Source organism: Limulus polyphemus, unplaced genomic scaffold, assembly GCF_000517525.1.
Source record: "Limulus polyphemus unplaced genomic scaffold, Limulus_polyphemus-2.1.2 Scaffold2306, whole genome shotgun sequence".
Taxonomy (NCBI): Eukaryota; Metazoa; Arthropoda; class Merostomata; order Xiphosura; family Limulidae; genus Limulus; species Limulus polyphemus.
This window is the reverse complement of record NW_013667916.1, coordinates 64,805-77,922: the sequence shown is the minus strand read 5'-3', so window position 1 is coordinate 77,922 and position 13,118 is coordinate 64,805. Positions and strand designations below refer to the sequence as shown.

At 32.5% G+C, this 13,118-nt stretch overlaps 1 protein-coding gene across 1 annotated transcript in view; it reads right to left on the bottom strand.

Annotated features, from left to right (window-relative positions):
• The window catches only part of LOC106466571 (guanylate cyclase 32E-like), a 63,125-nt gene that overhangs the window by 4,315 nt on the left and 45,692 nt on the right, over positions 1-13,118 (bottom strand). Inside the window, exons 12-19 of the mRNA XM_022394604.1 lie at positions 10,540-10,611; positions 9,914-10,079; positions 9,214-9,363; positions 8,447-8,633; positions 5,528-5,668; positions 3,411-3,534; positions 2,279-2,522; positions 863-961 (exon numbers count right to left, since the gene is read on the bottom strand). Coding sequence (XP_022250312.1) covers positions 863-961; positions 2,279-2,522; positions 3,411-3,534; positions 5,528-5,668; positions 8,447-8,633; positions 9,214-9,363; positions 9,914-10,079; positions 10,540-10,611 — 1,183 coding nt within the window. The remainder of the gene's footprint in view (positions 1-862; positions 962-2,278; positions 2,523-3,410; positions 3,535-5,527; positions 5,669-8,446; positions 8,634-9,213; positions 9,364-9,913; positions 10,080-10,539; positions 10,612-13,118) is intronic.

Here is a 13,118-nt window from a genome sequence, read left to right as displayed (position 1 = left end):
GAGTGCAAAACACACACACTTTACGGCTCACTCGCTCGAAACTAACATAATCATAAATTACACGGAACTCAAAGTATTACTGCTCTCTCTTCATTCATTTATCTGCTGGCTTTCTCTGCCAGGCTTATATACTAACATAGAGGGCATCTCGGATTTCCCCGATCATTCGAGAAACATCACGCACGCTACCAGCGCCAAACGCGCCAGCAGCGTCACGTGACTTTTGCTGTCGTAACAATAGATTACAACTAATAATCATACTACATATTACAACTAGAACAATATCTATTACATTACTGACACTGCAATTGCTGTTTCTATAATTCGTTCTTTAACAGTTACCTGTTACAGCATTATAACTAATTAATACTACAACTTGTATTCTTAGTACTATTTTGACTAATTATACGAGTTCTTTTACTACTGAAGCTACTACTAATGTTAAAATTATACTAGTACTACAACAAACTATTACTAATGTCAAAATAATCAAATACGATAACTTGTATTTTTGGGAATATACTTAGTAGAATTACACATACGACTACTATAATTACTATTTCTTACAGTAACAATTGTTATGGTGTGAACGCCTTTTACAAGCTGGTTCAGCATGATTATAATTAATTAATTATGCTTGTCATAAGACATGAGACCTGATACTAATGTCTTGTAACAAGCATAATTAATTACTGTTTCTTCCTTAAGGGTTGGTACTATCAGCCTTATCTTTAATAATACTAAACGTATTACTAATATCATACTAGTACTATTTCTATCCTAATTTATTCAACAGGGGAGGGGTGTCTCATTTCCCTGCTAGTAAGTAAATTAAACAGTTTTCATGGGTATATAAAACAACCTTTGCCTGTGGACTCCATGCGGGAAGATGTATTAACTGTATCACCGAACAGACAATATCGAGGCATTTTGAGTCCTACTACGCCTGCTACACACGGACCTAAAGAGAGAGAATTATATGCAATATTTGAATAAATCGTCTGGAGCTGAGAAAAAAATTAAAACTACATTTTTTTTTTGCAAATTACATCTAATTTTAAATGCAACACAACCAGTACCATATCTGGAAGATTTAAAAGGAACTGAGGTGGCTTTGACACAGATAAAAAAAAAGATATTTTATATTAACCAGTAGCTCATTCATTTATTTTTAATTCCCAAATCAACTTTAGACCATAGGCTTACTAACCAGTATTCACGTTCCAAAAAGAAAAACTCACTACGGACATATAACACACCATAAAAAAAAAGATTAGTTCATCAAGCGAGCATCAGCCTATCACTATCAGAACGTCTCAGCTAAAACTTAGCAGAAACATAAGAAACACAATAGAGTCAACTGAACAACAATGCTATACAGAAACATCTATATTGTTTCTCCTTACACATTTTAAAATATCTTGCGTTGTTATGTAATAGAAATATTATTATCATTCTAATTCTATGTTCTAAGATTGACACAGACGTGTCGTAAGCATTCGATTTGGCAAAGGTATTTTCTCAAACACAAGAATGTTTCTATCTTAAACGACAGTCATACGCAATTTCTATAAAAAAAATGTTCAACTATATAATCTTTGTGACAAACTTAAAGAAAATTTAAAATCTGTTAATAGGCCATTGTTGTAGCATTGAATTATTGTTTAAGTTTAACTTTTTTGAGTAATAGAACAATTTTATCGTTACATCTTTCTTAGATGTAGGCCTGTAACAGAGATGGAGATTGTCTATTGCCAGACCTTCTTGAAATTATGGTTATTTTGAGATTAATAACTTGCTACGCCCTTTTAATTATTTTTTGTTTAGCTAAACTTTATAGCTTACACCATGTCAATTATTCCAAATGAATTAGTTGTATATGCAATTTAAAATGATCATTTATTTATTTTTCATTTAGTAACTTACATAATTACATAATGCCGTTTGGAAGACGAGTTAATCTACGAAGTCAAGAGGTCTGACGACCCGAGTAACAATATCATCAGAGTGTACAGCATAAAGTATAGCCATTTATTCCAGCAAAATATCACACACAAGGTATATATATAGTAGTACTTTCAAAATGAATTATTTTGTCCTTATAGAACAGTTGTTTTCTATTACTTGATACCTTATTAGTATATCTTACTATGTTTAGTTTGTTAAGATATTTCGATATCTTTATTAATTTAGCTAGGTTTCTTTTTTATATAATAGAAATCCGATTAAAATGGATGGTATAAATGTGTAAAAAAAGTGAAAAAATAACAAACTTTACCAGAATGGACTCCAATCCTAAGTTTCAATCTTTCTCCTGGTTTATGCCTGATCTCAAAGTTTTGAATCGCTCCTAAAAGATGGAGTGCCATAGAAGCTATTTCTCCAGCGTGATTGTCTCCATTCCTTAGTGGTAGCCCGCTGACGACCATGTAAGCATCGCCAATAGTTTCGACCTTGTACACGTCATAGTGTCCGATGATAGAGTCAAAACAGGTGTAGAGATCGTTTAGCAGGTCAACCACCTAGATATAATCGGTGAAAAAATATATCAATTTCAAATCTCAAATAACTGTATTGTTCATGCAAACATTACGAAAACAGAAAAAGGGTGTACTTTCTGGATAACAACGGTATAACATGAACCAAACAAGCAGATATTGCAATTAGATGAAAGATAGAGGAACGCACTACTACATGGATAACATTAATATACTGAACATTAAAGGGTCAGATGTCAGAGATCGATGGGAGATATGTTACGTGAATAACCACTGATCAAACGATCAGACATTACAGATGGATCAGAATCATAATCCCTGAATGACATCGATAAATCAATCACACATCAGACAAACATATACATGTATTGTTTGATTTTGATGTATAGTCATTTACCGATTATATATACAAATATTCTACACGATACACATCAGCATACATCAATAGAAGTATCAGAGATCCATGATATCGCAATCGGGTAACATTAAACATCTGAATCTTTTTCTCTCCTGTTACTAAAAAAGTAAAGTCAGTAACATAAATAATATAACTAACCTCGAAAGTATTATAAATGCATCACAACTGTTTACCTGTAAGCTTAGACATCTGGATATTAGAATAAAGTTGATCAAGTATGTTTATTCGCTCATTTGATATCTTAGATCTCATCCTAGCGACTAAGCAATATAGTTAAAATCAGTATTATAGTCTATTTAAATGTATCTGTGGCACTAAACCAGAAGAATATGTGTAGCCCCTCCTCCCAGTGGCTCAGCGGTACGTCTGAAGGCGTATAACGATACACATGGTGGGCACAACACAAATAGCCCATTGTGTAGCTTTGTATTTAACAACATCCAAAATAAAACAAACCTGTTTATTAGCAATTGTCACCCGTTTAAATTTCTCACCTGTAATGGTGTACTGACAGCTGAGAGTTCTGTAAATCCAACTATGTCACTGAAGTAGATTGTGACACAGTCAAAGCTCTCGGCTTCGACTGGCTCTCCACGTTTTAATTGCTCTGCTACTGGCCTAAAGAGAAATAATAAAAACTTACTCTATTATTACATCCGAAACTTAGACTCTGAAGAAATAACTCGTACATAACATTCTACTAAATTTGTAGACTGATAAAACAACATAATGCTCTAAAGAACGTACACAATGAGATACGATTATGTCACAAAGGTTTACAGATAGTGGGTTTTAAGTAAACAAGTTTTACTATCATGCCCTATACAAGTTGAAGACTAAGGAAATTACTTATGCGACAATCTCCTGAAGAACGTAAACTTTGAGGAAGTCGTTTACATACCATTGTCTTTTGGAATATAGAAATTAACGAAATAACGTATTCCTAAATATCCTAAAAATAATAGTTTGTGGAAATAGTATATATCACAGAGCCCTTTAGAATGCATAGACAGAGGAAATAATTTATTTCAAGTTTTTTAAAATGCAGAAATTGTGGTCATAAGCTATAAAACAATGTCCTATATAATGTAAATTTTGAAGAAAGAAGAACATATAATATTCGATAGAATGTGAAAGTTGAGGAAATAAATTAAACCACAATATTTTATGGCAAATTTGTTTGGAGAAATGATATATAACATAATGCCCAAAACGTGTAGAGATGGAGGAAATAAATGTTATTACAACGATACGCAGTATGCTTCAGAACTCAGTACATAATTTATACCATAATAATCTGCAGACCGTGGTTTTAAGAAACAAGTTATACTACAGTGTTTTATAATGGTGTACAATACCTTGATTTACTTCTTTTAACCAAAAACAAACTAATTTTGTTAAAGTTATAAAGGGAAAATTATATTATTCTTCTATTCTACGAAGACTTCTTAAAAACGTTTTCCGATTTTGGGCTTAAGACAGAAAAAAACATGCATTAAGTTACGAGTTAAGAAAAAGTAAAAAAACAAACAAACAATAGTTCATTTTGTTTACCTACGTTTTACAGACGTTTATCTTATATTCTAACTAGTGAAATATTTTAAGTTTTGACGTTCGATTGCTACATTTTTTGTATGTATTCGCGTGTTAAATACTAAATAAGAATTTGAATAGAGAAGGAAAATATCCTTATGGTTTTCTATAGTCGAGCAATTAGTCGAACAAGGAATGAGTTTGTAAAAGAGACTTGGTCTTTTTTAACCTATTTTTTTCTGTATGCGATTTGTCAATGTTAGTAGTTATTTAAACTATTTGCCTACGCAATAAATATCTTGTAAAAAAACTATAACAGACAATATAACTACATATTATAAGATGTAGGTTTGTGGAAATTTGAATAAAAGGAATTAATCTCCAAAAGTAAGTAACAACAACTAAACTGTGGAAGAAAGAATTCTCTTTTTTTTTAAAGTAATGAAACAAGTTAAAATCTATCAATAACGCACAAATCCTGTGGTAAGTTTTTCTCAAATAAATTTTCGTAGGAGTTGATTCTCTAAGAAAATCAGAGCTTTGAAAGAGATTCTAAATCATCTCTATAAATCGCATTTCCTGAGAAAAAATTAATAAATAACTGTCAAGATATTATACGAGATATAAAGATAATGTTTGCCATTATCAAGAAACAGATTCATTTGGGATTTTTTATTTTGTTAAAAGAAATTTACCAGTATTTTACAATGATTGTTTGTTTGATTTTCGTTTTTTAATTATGCACAAAGCTACACAAGGGCTATCTGTGTTCTGCCCACCACCGGTATCGAAACCCGGATTCTAGCGTTGTAAGTCCGCAGACATACCGCTGTACCACTGGGGGGCTTTACAATGATAAAATATTCAAGAAAAACAAGCGGAATTCAATCGGCGTCAATACCTTATAATCTCGTCATTTTATAATAAACCCTTGGAACGATTTATTTTAGAACTTGAACAATTCATTAGACGAAAATTCCTAGCTAACTGAAAATTCAGAAATAGATAAGCTCTTGGACAGTCAGTAATTATCAGTCTTTCTGTTTTGTATCTGTTATTTATTTCCACCAATACCCACTTTGGTAGCATTCGGAGAAGTAAATTTTCGGTCTTTTTTTTCTCTTCCATCAGCTGGTTGGTTCTCTCTTGAACAAGACCCTCTAGATTATAGGCGTATTTCTCCATAATTGCAATCATATTGTCAAAAATGTTGTTTTTACTGAAGAGAAAGATAAAACTAAGGATTAGGCAAATACTATTTAGCATCGCTTTGCTAATGGATCATCATATGAACTAAATAAAAACATAGTTAATTAAGAGTTTAAAATTTTTTTGCTTATAATGACAACCAAGTGTGAAAATAAAAAATAGTTTGTATACAGATTTCTTCATAACGGGGACGAAAAACAAGGTAAAGTTTATTAATTCCGCGCAAAGCAACACGAGGGCTATCTGCGCTAGCCGTCCATAATTTAGAAGTGAAAAGCTAGAGGGAAGGCAGCTAGTCATCAACACCCATAGCCAACGCTTTGGCTACTCTTTTATCAACGAATAGTGGGATTGACCGTCACATTATAACGCCACCACGGCAAAAAGGGAGAGCATGTTTGGCGTGATGGGGATTCAAACCCGCGAACCTCAAATTGCGAATGAAGCGCCCTAACCACCTGACAATGCCGGGCTAAACAATGTAACATTGAAAGAGCATGTCATGTTTTCCTTTCTTGCTTAGTTAAGTAATGCTATTGTTAATAACAAAAATGAAAACTTAATACGATGCTCACATTTTGTTTTACTTTTATAATTTACAGGTATAAATATATTCTTAAACAGAAAATGTATTCAATGACAAGGTAATCGTAAAAGTGTAAAAACAAATTATATTTTTAATCCACTAAATATATCTTTATTAGACAAGTGCGTACTAACTACCATTATGGTATTTTGTATTCCCTTTTATATATCATAGATATAAATACATTTTAAATAAAATTAAGTAAGTTTTAAATAAAGTACAATCCACGATAAAAAATACATAAATAAGTAACTAGCAAGGCAAGTCATATCCTCAATAGAAGATGTTTATATAATAAATATAATGTAATCAATACTGCTCATATACAATAGCTCATGAAATATAAAGCCACTAAACAACAGAATCAGAGTGTTGTAAAGAAACTCCAGAGCTCAAGATTTCAAATCTATGAGACTGCAATTTAACACAAAGTAAATACACGCCCTGCTTATAGATAAGGTGGGTTTTGACAAAAATACGTCATTAGTTAACATGTGGATTCATCAATAGAGATGTAATCTAACTATGTATAATAAAGTAATTATTAACTGATGATAAACTAATCTAAATATGTATATGGACATGATCAATACTTAATACATGGTATGTATTCATCATTAGAAACTAAATATAAATATGTCTATAGACATAATCAGTATATAATATATGCCACTTATTCATCAAATCTAAATCTGAACATGGACATAATAAATATCTGATATTTTTTCCACAGAGTTAAATTTACGGCAGCGAACGACATTCTAAAAATTATACGCATCCGTGTAAACCTTCTCAAGATTCACTAGAAATGTGGTAATATTTAATGTCAAGGATACAACTGAATTTTGTAGGAATTGTGTATTATATCACTAATAAAACGAAACTGTAAGAGATATGCACCAATTTATGTCTTTCTTTTCTTTTTTGCTTACAACAATTATTATGTTAATAATTTTAAATAAACATTCTTTAAAGATCATATTTAGGATATTAAATTATATTTATATGATTTGAATAAAAAATGAACTGTGGAATTTTATTTACTTATTTTGTGTTCATTACGATAATATAAAAAACACGGTTTCTTCACACTAACATACAAACAGGCCAATTAAATTGTAAATAAAGAATCACAGTATGTGTTTAAAATATTGTTTATATGAAGTGTCTGTATGAAACACTGAATCTCTACACAGTTCATGTGAAGTGCTTGCATGAAACACTGAAACTCGATACGGTTCATGTGAAGTGTTTGTATGAAACACTGGAACTCGATACAGTTCATATGAAGTGTCTGTATGATACACTGGAACTCGATACAGTTCATGTGAAGTGTCTGTACGAAGCACTGGAACTCCATACAGTTCATGTGAAGTGTCTGTACGAAATACTGGAACTCCATACAGTTTATGTGAAGTGTCTGTACGAAACACTGGAACTCCATACAGTTAATGTGAAGTGCCTGTACGAAACACTGGAACTCCATATAGTTCATGTGAATTGTCTCTATGAAACACTGGAACTCCATATAGTTCATGTGAAGTGTCTCTATGAAACACTGGAACTCAATATAGTTCATGTGAAGTGTCTCTATGAAACACTGAAACTCTGTGTACGTTTTTTCAGATTATGATATTTTACTTGCAACACAAGTTTCGCATAATATAACAAAATTTAAAACTGATTGATGAAATAATTCAAAATATCCAAATCGTTGTTTTCAAAATCCTGATATACATATCTTGTTGTGGTTTTTATTTCTGGAATTTTTTAGAGCCATAATTTACTTTCATTAAAAAACAAAAAAAATATAAATTCTTAAGGTCTCACCTTTAGTTCTAAAGATATTACGAAAAAGAAAACGCAAAAAAACAACAACAACAAACAAACGGATGAAAGAATACGGTTCATTCATTTAAAAACTTTCATAACGAAGAAGAGAAACCTGTTTTAAATGCAGTTTTTATAGCTTAATGTGTTAGATTGAACAGTCATCCTAACAGATCTTTTGAACACAATACACATAAAAGGGAATAAATATTTTACTATGAATAACTAGAGAGTCATATTGGAAAAAACAACAGCAACAAAAAACCCAGAACCATAACATAACAAGTGTAGGTAAGATGCAAATAATTTGATTCAAGGTTTCAACATAATCTATAAAAGTATAAGTTACTAAATTCAAAGTATGACACTCACAGTCCAGCCTGCATGTCTCTCAATTTTTGGTTTATTAACCGGAAATCCGGTCTTGCATCTGGGTCCTCGTCCCAGCATTCTTGCATACACCTTAGTATATAGTCATTGCATCCTATAAGTTCGTCGATAGGAGGACGGAAAATATGACCGCCGTAATGATGAGGATTCGTGACCCTTTCGATGATAACTAATAATAAATGTTAGCATTTTAACACCGCTAATGCCTCTAATGTTTGGAAAAAGAAAAACATGCAATTATCTGATAAAAAAGGTAATAACCAACTTCTAACAAGAAATAAACGACATCAAAAATAGGATTTCATAAAGTTAAAATATTTATGCCTACCTTACCAAAAAATATCATCAAACCCAAGCATATTTATTTTTGGGGGAGATATCTTAAATTTAAGCTAGAGTATCCTCTTTTGAACTATCTTACCGTTCGGTTGGTCATGAGATAGGCACATTGATGTAAATTAAAGTGGATAGGCATAAAGCATTACAAGAAATCCTATTGTTTTTTACAGCTAGCGCTATTTTTGTTCGCGCTAAGACATTTATTAATATAATCTTAAATCAACGGTAAGAAAAACATTCAAAATTGAAAAATGAAAGAGAGAATCAATCTTACTGTTCTTTATGAGGTAACGTAATTCAACTAAAATTGTGGTTCTAAAAATAAATATAATGTTCTTATGCGTATACCATAATAAAATAAAAATAAAATCTCTAAACTGCAATAAGAGTTAATATGATATTACACATACATTTGCCGGGCGGAGCTTCGGGTCCCCAGGGTCCCTTCCGACTAATAATTTCGTAAAGAATGATAGCGAATGAGTACACGTCTCCTTTTTGGGTTCCTCTGGGTGGAGGATTCATCATCCTGAGCAGCTCCGGTGATTTCCATAGTAACCCTGTTACAAGGGATGATTAGAGGTAGAATTACTAAACGCTAACAGTGAAAGTAATAGCTACCTGCATTATAAGACATATTCAAAATAAATTGTATATGACTAATATTAATTCTTAAATTACCGACTCACTTTCGTATTGTTCACTACAGGTGAAGACTCGTATTGCATTATATCAAGTAATTTAATGTTGTTGCCTGTTATAACACTCAGTTTAAGGAACTGACAAAAAAGTTGGGTAAAATCACTTATTTTTTTTAGGTAAAATGTACACGAAACCCAACAGTAATTAACTGGATTAATTGCAACATTGATAATCTTTATATTTAATTTAATGAGTGATTCATACGTTACTAGAAACCCTACAATCAACAAAGTCATGAAGGCATAAGCAATTTGGAAAATATATTTCAAAAACAGGTGGGATCCATGTAAATCCGAATGGTAGTTCTGAAGTTAACCTTTTCGTGTTTTACACTGTTGTAATGATTGAAATCCTTTCCTTCTTAACAGTAATTCATGTGATCTGACGTAAAAGTATTGTAGAACTTACCTCTCTGGTATTTTAAATCCTTGCCAAAGGGAATTTCTTGTCCTTGTTTTAGCTCATGTAGTCCATAGTCCGCTATCTGAAGAACCCATCTACTGTCCACGAGACAGTTTGAGGATTTTAACTTTCCATGAGAAACGACGTCAGACTCGTGAAGATAAATCATACCCTACAGAAAACAGTTTTTCTATCATGATTAAAAGAGTTATCTTAGAAGGTGTTAATACGTCAAGTACATGTTATACTTGAAGTATGATGCATGTCACTACTATATTTCTACACTTACATAAAAATGTTATTATGTTCATCACTATGAATACCTCACATAAGTGTAGAATATACTTCAATAATAACTAATTTTTTCTCTTGTCACAAATAACTCATTTCTTACAATTTAAGAGCTTTCTTTGTTGTTCAATTTTACTATGATTTAACGGTTTGACGTGAAGAAAATATTACCGAGATTCTTTGTCATGCTGGTTGCCTAATATTCTGAAGATTTATTTAAATGCCATATACGAGGGATGCTGACAGATGACCTTACAATAAACAAAAACCAAGATACATCTTGAGAATCGAGCATCATAGGTGTAAATAGAAATATTTAGAATACAGCAAAATTGTTTTACCTTAATCAAGTCTGCCACTAGAGAAGCCACGAACATGTTATCGAGGTCGAGGTCTTCGTTCTTTAGAACGTCCTATGAGTAGCATGAAAAACAAGAACAAACAAACAGAAAACAGTCGGTGTAATACTTGTTGAAACTGAAACACAAAGTCACATAAATCTGGCCCACTTGATTTTTATTCTGGAGTTAAAACAACTGAGTGATTTGGAAGAGAAAACTATGTTATGAATCAAACAATCTTAGCTAAATCTAAATTACACTTTTTGTATAGTAAAGAAGAAAATGGGTAATTTTCAAGAGAAGAGCCTTTAAATAAAGTTTCTTTTTCAACACGCTGAAAATCTTTCACCTGAGCGATACTATATGCACAGAATGGGTTAAACTGTCACGCTGGAAACCCATCATGATTTTGATGGGTTAAACTGCCATGTTGGAGACCCATGATAATTTTGATGGGTTAAGCTGCCATGTTGGAGACCCATGATAATTTTGATGGGTTAAACTGCTACGCTGGAGACCCATGATAATTTTGATGGGTTAAACTGCCATGTTGGAGACCCATGATAATTTTGATGGGTTAAACTGCTACGCTGGAGACCCATCATGATTTTGATGGGTTAAACCCATCATGATTTTGAACCACAGACTAGAAGGAAGGCAACCAGTCGGTTACTCTTAACCGAATAGTGGAATTAACTGTCACTCTTATAATGCATCTACAACTAAAAGTACGAAAATCTAAACCCGATGACTTCTTATCTCTAGTCCTATACGCTAACCAGGCCATGTTTGGGTTCCAATATATGTAATAGGTAAGCATTATTTATCCAGGTAGAAAAATAACAGATTAGAAACGCGTATGCTAGTTCAAAACAGATTACTTGTAATGTGTACTGAAGTTGTTAATTGAATGACACTGAAATTAGTTTCTAAACAGAAATTGTGCTGTGTAATCTATCTGAACATATCTTTTGCTATTTACATTATTTTCTACCTATCTGTTAATTCTGTCTAAAATGCCAACACGACCCACGTGTTTGATTGTATTTTTTTACTTTTGAAGATTAAGAAAGGAGAATGAATATAAGTAGTGAAAAAAAAAAGTATCGAACGTAGAAAGTTACTATGGAAGTGTCACGCACGTCTTATTGAACTCTGTGTTCAAGCCTATCGAAATAACTTATACGGTTTGGAATATTTCAAAATCGCTCAAAGAACAGGGAAATTTATAGGCTTTCATTGGGGCACGCAACAAACAAGTGTCCCGATTTTCTTATTTCAGCTCTCGGCTCACGTAGATCGCCTCTGACTGATATTTCTAAGAGGTAACTTCTCGTTATCAATAATAAAATTACCTTTTTATATGCCTTTTTATAAGTCAAGGTTTAGCTTGTTTGAAAACACTTAACTGTAAAATATACGCTATAGCAAAATGGTAGAGTTAAAATTTAGATTAGATTATAGTCTAACGTAATAGTTCATGTATGTTTTTTCATTTCATTTTATGGGAAAGCGGAATATATCCATTCCTATTTGAAGCGAGGGGTTAAGGAACCAACAACAACACTAAGTAAAGTAAAATACGTAGGGATATATCCGTCTGATTGGATCTAAGAGAAAGAAATGTCAGTCAAACGATCATTAAGTGATAAAATAAGATATAAAAGTAAGGGTGACCGAGCATGAAGTGTAAATACGAAGGTTCTAGTGTGTTTGTTCGCTTTCTAGGATGTTATCTTCAAACCAATGAGTAAACTGGCCAAATTAGAAGGTACTAATGAGCTCTGGAAATTAAAAATTCCGTATCAGTCAACAGTGTTACTGACAACGATGGTTTTCGAGAAAATACTTCCTTATTAAATGTTCGCCTCCAGTGATGCACTCTGAAGATTTTGATACCCGTGGTGGACTCAGCATAGATAGCACATTGCGTATAGTTTGTTTGTTTGTTTTGTTTTTTTTTAATTTCGCGCAAAGCTACACGAGGGCTATCTGCGCTAGCCGTCCCTAATTTAGCAGTGTAAGACTAGAGGGAAGGCAGCTAGTCATCACCACCCACCGCCAACTTTTGGGCTACTCTTTTAACCACCGAATAGTGGGATTGATCGTCACTTTATTCAGCCCCCGCGGCTGAAAGGGCGAGCATGTTTGGTGTGACGGGGATTCAAACCCGCGACCCTCAGATTGCGAGTCGAACGCCCTAACCACCTGGCCATGCTGGGCCCATTGCGTATAGTTTTGTGCCTAACACCAAGCGTTAAATGTTCTTTCATCAAGTAATTTTGTTCTTCACCCCTACTTTGTTTTGAAAATATATTCTTAAAAAGTGTTTAGCTACGAGTAAACAATTTTAATCATTTGTAAAAATAATAATAACTTTTATAGTATTTTTCGATACATTTTAAACTATTGTATTCCCTGATAAAAACATAAAAAACAGGAAAATGCTCTAAAATCGTACTTTCATATAAATGTTTCTTGTTTGAAGGAAATTTGAGGGATTCATTGTCAATGATCCATGTAAAAGCATCAAAATTTACATGATATTTTAAAACTATATAAAAGTCAAAAGTTTTTCA